General features: G+C 35.8%; 1 protein-coding gene across 2 annotated transcripts; it reads right to left on the reverse strand.

Moving 5' to 3' along the window:
- Nucleotides 1-605: 605 nt before the first annotated feature.
- On the reverse strand, nt 606-14,740 carry LOC145580140 (uncharacterized). 2 transcript variants are annotated; one of them, XM_081637498.1, is made up of 8 exons: nt 14,511-14,740; nt 13,013-14,339; nt 8,853-10,173; nt 6,290-6,569; nt 3,951-4,058; nt 3,589-3,867; nt 2,334-2,477; nt 606-1,509 (listed from the first exon to the last, which is right to left on the reverse strand). In XM_081637498.1, exons 2-8 carry the CDS (start codon nt 14,178-14,180, stop codon nt 1,321-1,323), a joined length of 3,489 nt encoding a protein of 1,162 aa, XP_081493624.1. In that variant the 5' UTR covers nt 14,181-14,339; nt 14,511-14,740; the 3' UTR covers nt 606-1,320. The 2 variants fall into 2 exon arrangements, with proteins under 2 accessions (XP_081493624.1, XP_081493625.1); XM_081637499.1 differs by having other exon boundaries at nt 14,506-14,740.
- Nucleotides 14,741-17,190: the final 2,450 nt, after the last annotated feature.

The following is a 17,190-nucleotide window of genomic DNA, read 5'->3' on the forward strand; positions in this document are numbered from 1 at the left end:
ATTGTATCTTAATTTAAAAAAAAATGTTTAGGAACCTCCTCTCAACCCTTACTCATCCCTAATTTCTCAAGAATATCAAACAAATCATTCACCTTTACTAATGCCGTAGCCACCGCTCACCTCACCAAATTCACCACCCATCTCCACCAAACCACTACCAACGTCCACTGCTCTCTATTAAACCCAACACCAACCTCACTGAAACCAATAATCACCTTCATCACTCACTCACCTCCACTGCTCTCTCCGAAACCATTATTAACCCCATCGAAACCCAAAAACTCAACCGCCACCGCTAAATTGAACAAAATCCACCAGTCTACGGTCTACCACTTCGTTTTTCCGACAAATTGAGTGGAGGTGCCAAAGTCAACCCATAGTTAATTTAATTTGACCATCTCTTAGGGGTTGAATTATTCCTTGGTTCTCCCTCCCTCTTGTTGTGTTATCAAGGATAGATTCTTGATTTGTCTCTTCTCTTTAGTTCCTGAATTATCTCTCTTCTTTTGTACTGGTAGTTGAACAGTTAGACGGTGTCAATTTTTTTCTAATAATTTCGAGGTGGTGGTCGAGGGCTCGAGGCAATGGTGGAGGTAGCGCTATAGTGGTTGTAATGGTGGTAGAGCTGGCTCCTATGGTAGTAGAGGAGGTGGTTGTCTGTTAATGGGTATGAGTTTAGTAATTGACGGGATGGAGGTGGGTAAACGGATTTATTTATAAAGATTAAGTAAATGTGTGCAAAAACGTGTAACACGAAATAAAATAGAGGAAGTAGTAATGATTTAATAAAAAAAAAATAAAAAACTATATATAAAGAAAAATAAAAACAAAAGAAAGAAAGAAAAACATAATCGACTAATGCTAGAACTAGAAGGATAATCACATTTCACAACATTTACAACCGCCCAACTCCAAGAGTCCTCCCACTGTTACAGTGTTACCTCCCCACCCCAATAAAATAAAAGAAAAAATAAAGACAAGAAAAACCATCCCTCAGGAGAGAAAAAAAAAAAAAAATGAAAGTGAAAAATGAAAAAATGAGCGCGAACTAATTGGCCTAAGAACACAAGTTTAGTAGCAAATCAAAGCTTCAGATAGAATACAACTTGAGCCTGTAAGTTGGGGAAGAACACAAAACAGAAGCGAAAACACCTGTTGCAGCACTGAGCAGGCCAAGCAGAAGGACAAAATGGCATCATAGATCCCTTCAAAGATGATCAGTTAGAACTGGATCGTGGTAGGCTCTGTAGCCCAGAAAAGGTTACCACAGGTACTTCAGTGGAAGACCTGCTCGTCATTAGACCTAGCCGTTTTACTATTCTAAGACGATATTGGTTCATATGGGTAAGACAGCCAAGGGTGCTTCAATGCATCAAATGCAGATGGACGCTTTCTTGGGTTTGTTTCAAGTAAATGCGCAACGAAGTCTATGAAGCCTTGATCTCCCATTGGTAGTCGATGCCTTAAGGATGTCTTCTTCGGAATCAAATATTCCAGTCTGCTTGTTTCCTGAAAAGGAACATGTGTCCACTGGTAAACCAAAGCTCTATTTCAACTAACATATCCATTAACGAAAATGTAAAAGAAATAAAAACAATCTGGCCACTATGATATAACACAATAAGCCCTTGTCCAAGTTTGCGGTACCTTGGACATCAGATCAAACAGTCTAATAAAAGCTTACGCCCAATAAGCTCGAATCACAATCATCAGGAATTGATTAAACAATGTCAAAAAGGTTAAAAGATTGTTTACTTAGAGATTCTTTTTAAAGTTTATTTTCCCATTTATGCTAAATGATATAGTAAACTTTGATGACTATTTGAAATAAACAGAATACACCATGGTCTATCCCACAAAGTTTGAAGATACAGAGTATTTCAGAAACCTGCTGGTGTGCCTCAAACTTATAAGAATCGAACAATCAAGAGGTAAATAGTGAAAACACAACCAAAATTCCATGGCAACTCCATCTTCGTAATTGAAGGGACAAATAACTGAAAACTTTGAAACATAAAACAGATTTTCATGCCTTACTTGATTCAAGTTTAAAAGAGAGTTTAAAATGATGATGAAGCAAATAATTATAAGATAAAACAAAAATTATTTACTTTTTAATCTAGACTCGACTCTGGATTTCTTTGTGACACAAATGTTTTTATAAATGCCTAACATCCATCAATTTCAAAGTTAAGAACTTGCTCAAGACAACAAATTAGATATTTGTACATACCAGGCTCACAAAGAGGACACTGTAGTAGAAACATGCATTATTAAATGGCATTTCCACTTTGGATTTTGTATCTTAAGGATAAAGCAAAACAATTACTTACCTGGTTTCGTTCATAAAGCATGTGATTCTTGGTAAAATATTTGTATGTATCTCTTCCCTTTGCAAGCATGTCTTGGTCAATGGGGCCAATGATCCCAATAACCCGAGCAAGTAATGTTGCTGGAGAATCGTTTTGGAAAAGGACCTATAAGACAATTTTCATTAGTACAAACTCTGCTAAATCTAGAAGATTTTATCCCAGTACAAAAACATGCAAAAAAGATTAAAGCTAAAACAAATTTACTAAGAATCTTTAAACATTATGTACTATCCTTCAAGGTAAAATGATAATAGATAGAACTTGAGAGAGTAGTATAGAAAGGTCATCAGCAAAACTGAAAGACAGTATAAAAAAATTTATAATAATAAAAATAAGGACGCCAGGAACACTGCTCTATGCCTCACAGCTCCATAGCTGGTTGATGTTCTTATTTACCAAAAGAAGCCTCAACTTTAATGCAAGGTCTGCATTCCATACTATGATTTCATGATAGTGGTGGTTTCAAGCTCTTTAAAGTAGAATGACTCAGCTTGACAAATTTTGGCATAATATAATTCTTTGGAGTTAATTTTTTTTTTTTTTTTTTTTTTTGAGAAAAGTTCTTTGGAGTATTTAGAGCATTTACAGAATACAGTGTTGGCTACAACCAAAAAAAACACTGCAATTGTTATTGTTGGACCATGAGTTTATAGATGATCCTAGAAAGTCTCGTTATCAAGTCAGCAGTGATAACACTAAGTGCACATATAACTGACTACAACAGGTATTAAGAAGAAGATGACATGATTATATAAATGAAATGCTTATTTGATCTTATTTTAGTTGTGAACTAGGTTAGCCCTGTGGCGTAGCATTAAAATAGTATTTTATTTTTTATCCAAAGAGGGTAGTCATTACTTTTTAAAGTTTTCAATCTTGGAACATGGAAAAATATATATATAGGGATAGAAAAAGATGTCTAGAGTTGTTTAGGCAGGAAAATTTTTTATGAGAAATTGACACATGTCCACCAATAATGTCAAGAATGGCTGATTTAGTAAGAGTTATCAATTGAACTTGCGCAGCCTCATACAAACTTATTGGAAGTCATATAAACTTAAATGAACTTTTATTTCTAGATTCTTATTTTAAGATGAACAGAGCAAAGCCAAAGTAACATAATGTATCATATAGTATAAACACCAACTATTGCATATATGTAACCATAATAAGTATGTCAGCAAAGTAAAACAGATTCAACACCCTGGGAACTTACATTGCCTGTGCAAAGTTCTGCCAAGATGCAACCGAGAGACCATACATCTATCTTTTTGTCATACGGCAAGCCTAATATGACCTCTGGCGCTCGGTATGACCTCGACTGAACATATGAGCATAGATGATCTGTTTCAAAACAGCTGCTTCCCAGATCAATAACTTTCACTTCACATCTGCTATAGCTTTTAACTAGAATATTCTCAGGCTTCAAGTCACAATGTATTAATCCAAGGCCATGCAAGAACTGAAGTGCCTCCAAAACTTGAATTGTTATTGACTGCATAAATAAGAATTATAATATTAAAAGAGCTCCAAATCATGCTACAAAAATGTACAACCACAAAGTAGCACTCTCTCAACCTGCAATCTTGGCATAGTAAAATAGACCTCCCCACCAGATTCTCTGTTAAACTTGTGAAACTCGTACAAGTTTGCCTTGAGTAGTTCACAAACAATTAACAAATGTTCCTGCAACAACAAATTATTTTGTTAGCTCGTACCATTTATAAAGCAAGAAACTGGAGACCTTAATATCAAACTTGAATTTGGCAGGTTACACTGTTTTTGAAATTATTGGAGAAACTCTAGTGAATATTGACATATAGGTATATGGACATTCAGTTTGAAGACCAAATAAACAAGGCAGAAAGTACAGGTTATGTTCTACAAACATCACCACTGAAAAGCACGTCAAAGACTAAAAGAAACATATTAAGCAACCTGATAAATATGTTGTGCATTAGAAAACTTGTTTCAAAGAATTAGTGGCTACAAGGTGATGGTGGAAAGGAAAGTGGAAGGGAAGGCATAGGGATGTACCAGTTGGTTAAAAAGTTTATAAATATTGTACGTCCTAAGAAATGCTTGTTTGGATGTATAGAAAGGTTAAAGTGTTGCTATGTGTACTTCTCCCATTTACCTTATCAGCATCAAACTTTGTCCCAATTCAACATGCTTTATACACTGGCTGTCAACTCACCCTAACTATACACCACAGAACAGCTGCACTGATTACTCTGCAACCAAGCTCCATTACAATGTTTAATATATGATCATCTGGACTCGTGAAGAAGAAAGGAGAAGGGAGGCAAAAGAAGATTTCTAGAATGCACCCTCGTATCTAAGCATTAATGGTGAAATAAACAAGTGAATATTTTTGGAATTTAAACATTATATTGCACCAAAATCACCTCACATTCAGAATTCACACATTGGAAGCTAGTAAGCAAAACCCTAATGATTTTTTCCTTTGTTCACTACTTTACTCCATTATAGCCTCTCTTGTTGTACTATTAACTAGTATGTCTCCCTTCTGCTCAGTAATTAATCATTTACTTCTTTATCCTTCAATTGTTACAATTTCGCAATAGATATTAAAATAGCCTAATAAATTACACATTTATCAGTTGGTAACATTGTAGTAGAGAGAATGGAAGAATTTGAAAAAATTATATGCATTAAAAAAATATTATAATAAATAAGTATATAATAAATAAATAAATAAATAAATAAAAAGAGTTCCTATAGGAAAAATTTTCGGTCCGTCATGGACATCCACTTCCTGAAGAAAATTAACAGATTCAGCCTGTAAATAACCTGAGTAAACTACCAGATCTGACCAATAAATTTCCACCTCTAGTTATACAGCCACCAGTCTTGGAGGGCATAATTTAAGCCAATAGCCACTATATGTACTTGCTGATCACTTTGCTTTTTGGGCCAATATGGGGGTATAGAGAATTAGAGATCAGACCAGAATGGAGAAAGACAAAAAACAATTTGCTCAATTAAGGGGAACTGCTACCTAGTAAACTTGACCTGTTGAAAATGCCTAAAAAGGATGGGCTATGTTCCATAATCTAAAGGTTAATTGTCACAAAATTACTAAATCATTTAAGTACTGAAATTCTCAGAAGCAACTTCTGACACGACTTGGAGAACAGACTAAAGCCAAAGATTCGGACAAAGGATGGTCATGATCCTTCTACCTATGGTTAGTCATTGTTTTCTTAGAAGAGGGTCCTCTGGGCCTGTAGACAATTTAGAGAAAGAATTGAATCGACAAAAGAAGGCACAAGGCCCAAAATCGCAGCTGCAATAATCATCCAACAGTCCAACCTAGTGTAACTGTAAACCAAAAATTGAATCAACAAAAGAAGGAACAAGGCTCGAAATCGCAACTGCAATAATCATCCAACCTAGTGTTACTGTACAGTAAGGCTTGAACCCTTTTTGTTGATACATTTTAAAGCTCCACTTGCTTACTTTATATTACTTGGTAATTGTTTTTCTATATTCCCTTGTATACAAAATCAACATTAAATGGCAGACTGAATTAAATTTCCATGTGCAAGAATAACTTTGTTTTTCTGTTTTCTGGCTCTATATATCTAAAGTTTAGGAAACTTAATATGTTAATGATCTAGTTCTGTCCTGGTTTATGTGCCAATCCAAATTCAATTCAGTCCATATCTTGCTTTCCATAATTTTGTTTACAATCTCATTAGGTATAGCTTGAAATAAAAATAAAGGTAGCATGGGTATAAGTATTAAAATGCATGGTAAAGGAGGAACAGTTATCACACCCAAATAAAATGACAAAAGGGATGAATGCTGAAAACGTCATGGAAAACGATAAAAAGTGGAAAGAAAATAATAAAAGAACAAAGGAAGGTACTATAATAAGATTAGTAACTTACACGGTAGTAGAAATAATCGTACAACCGAAGTAGGTGGTACTTGTCAGCAGGATCATGTTTGTTTACATACTTGAGAAGCTTTATCTCATCAAGACTCTGGTCAAAAAAATCCTTATTGTTCTTGATAATCTTAACACAAACATCCATGCCTGTGTGCAGGTCATGTGCTTGAATAGCTTTACTGAATGCAGCTGATCCTAGATACTCAGTAACATGGTAGCGCCCTGCTATGACTGAATTTAATACTACATGAAAATTTTTGTCCTCTTCAAAGCCAGTTCTGGGGAAAGAAAGCAAGTCCAGGCACACCAAAGTCAAAAGCACGAAACATTGTACACAAGTAAAATGTTTGAGAGTTATAAATGCTAAAGAAACGTATATTGCAAGCAACAAGAGAATTTGACCTCACAGACAAGTCAGTGAAGGGCAGCAAAATTAATGAAAAATTGCGCCAAAATGCATTGTATTATTCAATCCGTAGATTAGCAAAACATACAATAATTATAGACCAAGAAAACTATTACATGCTTAATAAGATTATTTCATAGGACTCATCTCTAAGCAGTCAGAACAGCTAATTTTCTTTGGCTTTATTTTTTTTTAGTTTATTTTTCTTTTTTAAAAAATCAATTTCAGTAAGCAAGGTTCAGTAATAACTAATCACCATCTCTTGACGGTACCAGAATGATACTCCAAAATAAAGGCAGTTAACCACCACAGGAACCAACCAAACATGACCACGTCAACCTAATACAACCCCACACAGAGGCACTACCACCCTCACCAACACGCTATTAACCAGCGCCACCAAAATCAGCTATACATAAACTATGCAGGCTAAACCCATACTACATGCACAATCTCTTCCTCACCTCCTCCCGCCCCCCCCCCCCCCCCCCCCCCACCCCCCAACGCGACAACAACAACGCTTTCTGGTAGGTTTTATCTCATATCTTAACTTATTCAGTTGACATATGATAAAGAACATTAAATGAACTTCTAAACTATAGATTATAACAAGTATAGAGTTTCCCCAAACTACCAACCCAGAAAAGGCCTTTCATTCTCTTCAGAAACTTAGCCTTCCAAAAGAAAGTAGACTAAGGAAATGATGATGAATAAGCAATTATCAAAGGTGTTTATAAAGGGAGCGACAGGAAAAAGATCCTGACAAATCCGCGTACCACACACGAGGGAATCAGAGACACAGACAGAATCAAAGATACCCGTCAAAATAGTAAGTTCCTCCCTACTCCCTATCACCATTCCAAACCCTAAAGAAAGACACAGACAGAATCAAAGATACCCGTCAAAATAGTAAGATCCTGACAAATCTGCCTACCACACACAAGGCAACCTCCTTAAATGCAAATTCCAAATTAGATTATCACCATTCCAAACCCTAAAGAAAGAAACAGGGGTAAGATGAGCAGAAAATATTCTACAAAGAGAGAATGGCTGCTAGACTTGAGACCAATTTTGATAAGTACTTTATATAAAACTAAACTGCAACTACAAAAAATAATAAAAAAAATAGAATTAATGGTAAAAGGTAAAAACCATAAAAGTTATCCGGACATATGATGTGGATGGAAAGAGTATGTGTTATTAGCTTATCACGACATAAGTTCCAATGAAAAAAATTTAGTCCATCTCAGATCAGCATTTTTGAATTCAGGCTAGCAAAAAAAATTGAAGCAACAAGAACACTTCCTGCACCAAGATCGCATAGAATGGTTTGTCTAGAAAAAGTAAACAGAATGGAAGAGTCCTACATCAATAAAGGGGCTCCACTGCTATTCTCTCACCCTCACAATTTCTGCCAAAAGCCATGTCTGACCACCCTTCTGAGGTTTGTTCAAATCTTCTTGTCAACATACCTCTATATCACTTCATTTCTTGACACTGGGAAAATTATCTGACATCAAATTTACCAAAGGTTCACCACTCATCATTATGGTTTTGACCATGCACTATGCACAATTCCTTTTCCCTTTTAACTACTATTTTATTTTCTGTGTTTTGAGGGAAAAATATAAAAGCATGTGAGATTTATATAAAGAATATTCAGTGGATTTAAAACATAATAACTTCATGTCCAAAGACAGGCCAGAGTAAGTTTAATGTAAGTGCACAGTACCAGAGTGGATTAGAGAAGCAAAAATGATTCAGGCCTAAATCCTACATTAGACGCATATGCAAATTTATAAAATCAAGATATTTAAAGGCTGTTACATCATGAATGGCCAATTGGCCATCACTGAGTATGTAATTCCCTCACAATTTCATGATAGGTTGTTGAGATACATCATTTTTTCTAAAACACCAACAATTTTATAAGCCATTTCCGAACTATATCAGCTCTTACAACTTACAACCCATTCATTATGTCATTTCCCTTACACTTCACATCAAGAAAACTCTTAAATCATAACAAGAAGCAGAATTAGTTGGATTCAAAACTGACTGCGATAACAATAGGAAGACAAATTCCTCAAATTTCTCGTTATATATGATACATAGAATAAAAGATCCAAAAGTTCTTTTGCAAGAAAGGATTTACCTGTTCTTTCTATGCACTATTTTCAAATTGAAAGTCTCAAATTCCTCTTCCTGGGCCTTTATCTGCCTTACTTGTTCCTGAACAGCAGCAGCTTCTTCATCCTCTAAACATGGTCCAACATCATCTTCTCTCATACTTGCTGTCTTTTCATCATCTGCCCTTTTCACACGCTCCTTTTCAACATACGCATAGTCTGAGAGTGTAGAAGGAGTTGATTCTGCTGATCTTACAACAGGAGCATTAGTTTCATCTTCAGGACTCCGGGCAGGTGAAGAACCACTACTTTTATGTTTCCATGATGCAAGCATACCATCGTTTCTTATACAATCATTATGTTCATCGCCCACACTATTGTTGTTGCTTGACCACATAGGTTTACTAGAACCTGCAGGCTCACCTCTCGCAGGAGGAGCAAATGAAAACCCCACATCTGAATGACTTCTGAGTTGTAAGCATGTATCTTTATCAGCTTCCAGCAAATATTTATCAGAATCATGCCTGGATGCTTTCTTCCTGTCCTTGATTGTCCTAATTTGAGGATGCTTAGATGCACCTAATCCAATTTCATGTTCATGAAAGTACTCAAAGTCCCCTTCACTACTTCCACCAATTAAACTGTCACGTACTTCACTGCCAAAGTCAGCAACATCACTGTTGATTCCCACACCAATTGATCTAACAGAACCATGCTGGTCATCATCAATGCACCCATCATCCAGCACAGACCTTCCAAATTCATTCATAACCTTGCCATCCCCCAACATGATCATGTCATCTGACTGTGTCACGAAGCCTTGCCATACAGGTTCAGAACGCATCAGGTTCAGTTCCTCTTCATCCATTAACTGCCCATCATAATGAGCAATTATATCATTACCATCAGCTTTCTCATACACCTCTGTAACAGACAGTCCAATAGGATCATCTGAAGCTGATATAGGCTCCAAGTTTTTTGAATGAATATATTGCTCACCGGAAAAATAAGAATCCTCCTCAGCAAAAGACTGATCATCCTCCTCCACTTTGGTTATAGCTCTTTCTTGATTATCCGGAATACTCCCATGTCCAGTTCCTTTTTCATTATCGCTTGGGTAGTCAATTTCATGAGCTAAAAACCAAGCCTCATCCTCAATAGGTTGTCTCATGTATCCAACATCGTCGTCATCATCATACTCATCAGAGTCCCAGTAGTCATTAGGGTAATCAATAGATTCACTTAATCCATCACCAATTGTTGCAAAGCCAGATACCATATCTGAAGCATCTTCTGTTATACCCCGGCTGACTGATAGCCAATTGCCTCCTGTCATTCTTTTCGCACCTGGATCATTAAATCATATATCAAGTTAGATCTTATATAATGTCAAAAGAGCTTTTCAGTAAAACCAAGCAAGATACTAGTCACTTAGGATTCCACAACAACAAAAATAAAGCCTTAGTCCCAAACTCATTTTGGGGTTAACATGAATCTTCATAAGGAGCTGTCCACCATAAAAATGGAATCAAGTAAAGGGGAAAAGAAACAAGAAGAAAAAAATGCACAGATGAATAATTGAACAGACAACAAAAGCAAGATTCAGTTCCCATGCCAAATTTGGAATTCGTCAAGCAATTAACAAATGATGTTTTTTCCAAGCATCATTCCACAGGCACACAGCATACAGATTGACACAAATGAAAAAAAGCAGTAAGAGGATAAACCCATCAAAATAGCAAAACTGAGCGTATCTAAAACATTACTACACATGACAAATTTTCGGTTTCCAATTTATTTTTTTTTTAAAAAAAAAAGAAAAGAAAATACTGACCACAATTTATTCGGCAGCAAAGGGGAAACATATAGTTGCAATGAACGCTACATCACGTGTTTCACTAACAAAGTTACTTGCTATATAAAGATATAGTGAAAGATTACCCATTCTTCTCTATGACGGCTCTAAGCCTACTAATATACTCTAATAACACACAATGAAAATAATTTTTTTTTATAAAATAACATTATATGTGTATCGCGACACAGTTTGCGATCAACGCATCATTTCGATTCATTAGAACACACGTCATGGAACTCCTCGGTTTTGAGACCTTGGAAAGAGTTAAATCATAGACCTGATTTGCAGATGATAAGAGACATCTCCTTGAGATACTGAGACAACCATTCAATCTTGCTGGCCCCACACCTCATGTCCCCAAATTCCACCTCTTATCCCACAACAAGCTCTCCTTTCTCCATGTTTTAAATCACAGACTGGATCCTTGTATAGGCACTAATATTCCATGCTTCCCATGAAGATCAAGAGACAAGAAATACATATACCAGTTTAATCGAGCAAAACATTATGATTCCAGGCTCTAAAAGGCTCGACCTTTGTGAAATCACTTCTTTTATTGAAACCAGATCAAAATGCTTTCCATAGAAGAAGATTTGATAGTTGAATACAATGAAAACCCAAGTTCTCACTTTTTTGTTATTTTAAATTTTGGAAAAAATATGAACAGCCCAAAAGAAAAGCTTGATAATCCAGAATGAAGTGCAATATGTTACAATATTTGATGATTAAGATACCTTTTTAGGTTGATGATTAAGATACCTTTTTAGGTTGGCTATCCCCCAACCAATTTCTTCATTTTGAATGTTTACCCCATAATAGTATAATACCCATGCTTAATCTAAGTAATCAAGATCTGGTACAGCAACTCGACACTTCAAATCACTATAAAACCATCAAATCTCAGAAACTATGTAGGTCCAGCCTCTAGATAGATATCCCCACGACAAATTGGACCTTAAATAGAATTGTATAATACAGCCATTAAAATCAACATGCTCAAAGACAATGACAGTGGCCAAGATGATATCAAAACAGCCCAAACACACATACCTCTTCAAATAATTTTATACAGCGTACAATGTGACACAAAATTTCTAAGAACTTCAAAGAATAACCTTCTTGATGAAAATACAACATTACATCCATCAAACACATGGAACCTTAAAGCTCAAGACAACATTCCTACATATTTTTTATAGCTAAATCCAAGCTTTGAAGGATAGGAATGAGTCAAGGGGTAATGGGAACCAATTGTGGTCTATATCACAGAGGAGGTGAGTTTGTGGAGGTGGTAGTCACAACTTGGCACAGGAAAGAGAATCGGAAAGGGCAAGCTATTACTCTGCAATTACAGAAGGAAAATAAAACCTACTATCACCTTTAAAAAGCTAGACTCTTTATTTTACTCTTTATTTTATAATGTTGAACACTCCACACATTGACGAGGAGATTAAACCCATACCCAACAATTTTGCTTCCCTTTCTTGTTAATCTAGCGCACATCCTAGTGAAAAGTAATTACAAAAACAGAAAGCAGAGAGGAGAAAGGAGAAAGTTAAGTTATAGAGTTCAAATGAGCTTGACATTAGATTATCCTATATATCTAGCAAACAAGTCAGCCTGAATTATGTGCATATATATATGTGTATCATGAAAGGCATATACACAAGTTTTACAAATATTAGGAGCACATGTCATGTAACTTGTATTGCCAAATAACTAGTCCAAATTCAGAACAATGTCCCTATGTCCCAAATGGATCCTAAGCATGTATAACACTAGGATTTATGCCCATTTTCAATCCATGACCCTATCTGGGTAGTTAGGAAGTGATCTGCTACACCCTCTCATTCTTAGCATCGTAGGTTGCCTACCAATGTTTACTGACATATATTTTACTATTTCAGTAAATTTACCTAATCCCATGCAAGGTCCCACAATAAACAAGCCACAGGAAATTAGAACCCACCCCCCCCCCCCCCAACCCCAAAAAATAAAAAACAAAAAGCTCCATGTTTTCCTTCATGAGATCATTATCCATCAGAAGCTGGAACTTTTATGAGTAACTAAGGGCATGAGGCCCCAAATTGATTATAACTAAGTTATTAAACACATTCATTCTTTTCAGATGAAAAAGTCAGAGGCCTGTCAAAAAATTTAAATTGCAATATAACTGATTATTCCAAGAACTGAACATGTACTGGAGAAGCTTTAGAACAACACATCATTGTGCATCTAGAAAGGAAATATATTAAAGTTGGCATACATATGCAACTAAGGTTTAAACAGTTGTACTGGATTGTAATAAATAAAAATTGACAAGCTAACCTGATGAGCTTATCTCTTGGCCAACGGGAACATCCAAATACGAACCTAAAAGATAAGTAGTATCAGCACTACCTAACTTCAAGCTGGGTCCATCATTATCAAATCTCTCCTCCCAATTAGCACTCAGAGGCTTATCTTCTGACTTGAGTCTAACAGGAGGCAACCTTGGGTAATCTTCCTTCTGACTTTCAGAGACCAGAGAGAAACCCGAATAGTCATGATCCTTTTTGTCACACGTCCCATGAAGCTTTGCGAGATATAGAGATCTTCCAACCTCATCCACTTGCTCCTTAATAGCTGCTCTAATGTCAACCATGTCTGGTTTTCTAAAACCTTCCTTAGTGCCAGAATCAGCAACACTATCACTGGTGGTTGGAACATCGATGTTAGAAAACGACAGGACAGTCTTCACTGCACATTCATTCCATTGACCTGATGAGGAATTCGAAGCCTCTTCATTTCTGGAATCCAATTCATCTCCAAAATTGCTTTTAGACTGCATAATGTCATTTCGTTTTCGTTTGTCAACATCTTTAAGCTCACTTGGTTGGGTAGTCTTGTAATTTGTATCCACACTCGCTTTACCAGAGCTAGAAACCCAGGTCAATCGCTTTTCCGGGAAAGCACTATCATTATCAGGTCGCAAATCAACTTTCCCTGCATTAGATGACTCACTATTCTGCAACTCAAGAACACCAGAATTCACATTACTACTGCTGCTTTTACAGGGCTCCCCAGCGCCGTTGTTTTGACTATACCTCCAAGTACATAAATCAAGCACAGTGTCATCAGATTCTTTCGAGAAAGAGAAGTTTTTCTCCCTTACTCGGGCTGTTTCACCAGAAGTTCTATGTTCGACATTGGTTGTGTTTGAGTTCCACTTACTCTTCTTACCAAGACTAGTACTCCCACACTCTATTTCTTTGACAATAAGCTCTTTAGAAACATCACAACTGTTCCAAGAACCAGATTCGTGATTTCGAACCGGTATCGACTTCACATTCTCTTCTACTGCCTTCTGACCCCTTTCCTCTTCAAGGGTTAATTTCTGGAACCCATTATTATCGGGCCGGTTACCCAACTCGTTGCGCAGTGCCGCCTCAGCCCGAGAAAATCCATTCTTTTGCAAAAACTCCAAAATTACATCAACGGAGCCTGTATTATCCATTACAGCAACTAAAAGAACAAATCAGACAGCAATTTGCCCCCTTCAAACACAACTCAAAACAAGATTCAACTCAAATTAAGCGAAAACATCCTTGAACAATTGAAAATGAATTAAAAATGTCTTAATTCAACCGTTGTTCTTCGTCACATTGCAGGTATCCTGAAATTAACACCTTCAATTGAGTTATTCTTCAAATTTTTAACACTAAATTGAAACATTGAACAAAAAAGTGCAAATCTACAAACAATGCAAGACTCACAAAACCCAGATCAAGTTAGAAATTAATAATAAATTCAAAAAAAAAATCACTACAAAAATCAAATACCTGACCTCAATTAAGCTGAAGTTGAATTGAACAGAATAGAACGAACATTTGGAGAAAACAATCAAAATTAGGGCTAGAAATTAGGATCAAGAAAGCCCTAGAAAAAAGCGCAGATCTTCTTAATTAGGGCAAGAAATTAAACAAACGAGGAGAGAGAGAGTTGAGAAAGGGGGGAAAATAAGTGGGGAAATGAAAAAATTTTGATGACACGAATTAGTTTGAGCCGTTTAATCGTTTATTACTCAGTTTTTTGGTTTGGTTATTTCCATTGCCAAACTTCAGCTTTGCACGTTTTAAAAACGATTTCCATACAACCAATTACAACCCCTTTACAATACGGAGTAACTCATATAGTCATATCAACGGGTTTCTTGAATTCTTGTACCTCCCTCCCAATAATTTTTTGTTACAGTATATTTTTTGCTCCATCTGTGGTTAAAACTATTGCTCGAGAGTCAAGTAGGGTCGGGTTGAGTTTGAAATGGTTGAGTGAATGTGTTTTGCAATAAAGGCAAAATATGTAAAAGTTATGTTCTTTTTTTTAAACATGTGGGTTATAAGATTTATATAATCACTATATCTGACGAGCACGCCCCCAATTTCTCTAGTAGAGGAACATTAGTTGTCTCTCAAATGGCATTATTGTGAATTTATTGCAAATCTTGGGCAAGAATCCAATAAGGTTACATGTGCAGTAGCTGAGTTCGTTGTGCTTACCTAACTTTGTCGATGATTGTATTTGCTGATTTAGATTGGCAGCCGTTTGCAAAGGTGTCAGCGACGTTTACTTTGGAAACATCGCTCCATTAGAGGTAAATTAACTGTTGATAAAGTTTTCCTTGTCACTAATATTCGAACCACTTTTCTGGCCAAAAACCTCGACTGTGTCAAAGCTTTCCCTGTAAGTCAACAATGTTTGTCGCAACGTTTCATGCTGTTGGTCGTAGCATTTCTTAGTAGTTAGGTTGTGTCCGTTCATGTTTGTGTTAGCTTCGATTCATGGAAGGTATGTTTTACATGTTTTTCTGATTAACTATCGAATTCATGGGTGGTAATTTTCGATTCATTACTGTATATTATAATTGTTACTGTATTGTTTACTTAATTTTATGTTTCCTTATTCATTAATTTGCATGTACGATATGCGATGTAGATATGTGAAGATCAAAGCAATGCTATTGAAATTTGGAATTGTTTAGGAATGCGTAGAATATTATTTGTTGATATTTGTATATAAAGATGTGTGTTTTTTGGAAATTTGTTTATAGAGCTTAATATTGTTTATGGAGCAACCATCTGGTGTAGAAATATTCGATGTATATAGATACTAAATTTTGAAGAATATTGATAATAAATTCAGGTTACTGCTAATTAGTTTTAGAATTAGTCGAAGTATATATATTGATAATAAGTTTGTTGAATTCATTTGAGCACAATTGATTAAATAAAATTATTCAGAGATGGTGTGTAGGGTTCTGGTAACAATTTTAAAATTAAAATGTAATTAATTTGTATTTGGAAGTTGAAAGTAACTTTGGATTTAATTATCATGTGTGTAATGATTGTGCAATTTAGAATAAACTAACTTAATATTGTACAGTTTTGTTGTAGTTGTAAATATTGTTATTATTACTATTCCCCCTAGGCTTTCTCCTTAAGAGGGTTTTTTTGGCTCCCTCTAGGCTTTTCCCTTGGAAAGGTTTTTCTAGCCTCCATTGCTAGATTTTTTCTACTTTTTTGAAGGTTTTCCTTCACTCTTCTCCTTTGTTCTCTTCTCTTCCATCTCTTTTCTTCTGATCTCAATTGTAAATTTTTGTAGGGGCTTCCACCGATGGTTTTACCGGTGTTAAGCCCCAAAAAACTTTTTAGTTGCTTTCAATAAATGGATCCCATCATTATAATGGGGTTTATTCAATTAGGCTTATTTTTTTTTATTTTTTCGTGTGCTAAAGACTGAAAATCTAGGGTTTCATCGTCTTCGAAAGTATCTAGAAGGTCATATGAGTTTCTTCACCCAAACAACTACTCATCCGTGGATCTCAAGCCGAATTAGTGCTAACTCACAAATTGTATTGCTTCAGATGAAATATTTTATTAAAGCGATCGTTGATCGAATCTGCGATGTAACTAGTTCTAAGGTGATTTGTACTTGTATTGGAATTTTAGATTTCTTAGGAATTGTTTGTAAGTGTCGTTTGGCTATCTTTCATTAATGAAATCCTTTTTCTTCTCGTAAAAAAATTAAAAAAAAAAAACTATAATTATTTTTTTATAATTTTCAACACATTTTTTCCACACAGACAATGCGTGACCTATGGTTTGTAGGGGCAGTGTCCTTGTTGTGGTTGATAGGGATAGTGGCGTGAAGCCTAAAGGTAATGATATAGAGGGTGGTCTTGATGAAATTTTAATTGAAGATAGTTTTGGAGTTACTTGTGTTGATGGTGACATTGATCAAAGAAATGATGCACATATAGCCACTAATTGTTGATATACTTATCCTTGGTGTTAATTCTAAGACTGGTGAAAAAAACGAGAATAGCAACTACGTGGAGGTGTGAGTGTTAGGGTCGACCAGACATGAGGGCGATAAGGGAAGCGCGGAAAAAGGCTAAGGTTGGTGATGGATGTTTATGGATCAAGTGGAGTAGGTGGAGGTGTTCTAGGGGAGGATGAATTATTACG

Source organism: Chenopodium album, chromosome 14 (assembly GCF_948465745.1).
Source record: "Chenopodium album chromosome 14, dcCheAlbu1.1, whole genome shotgun sequence".
Classification (NCBI taxonomy): Eukaryota; Viridiplantae; Streptophyta; class Magnoliopsida; order Caryophyllales; family Amaranthaceae; genus Chenopodium; species Chenopodium album.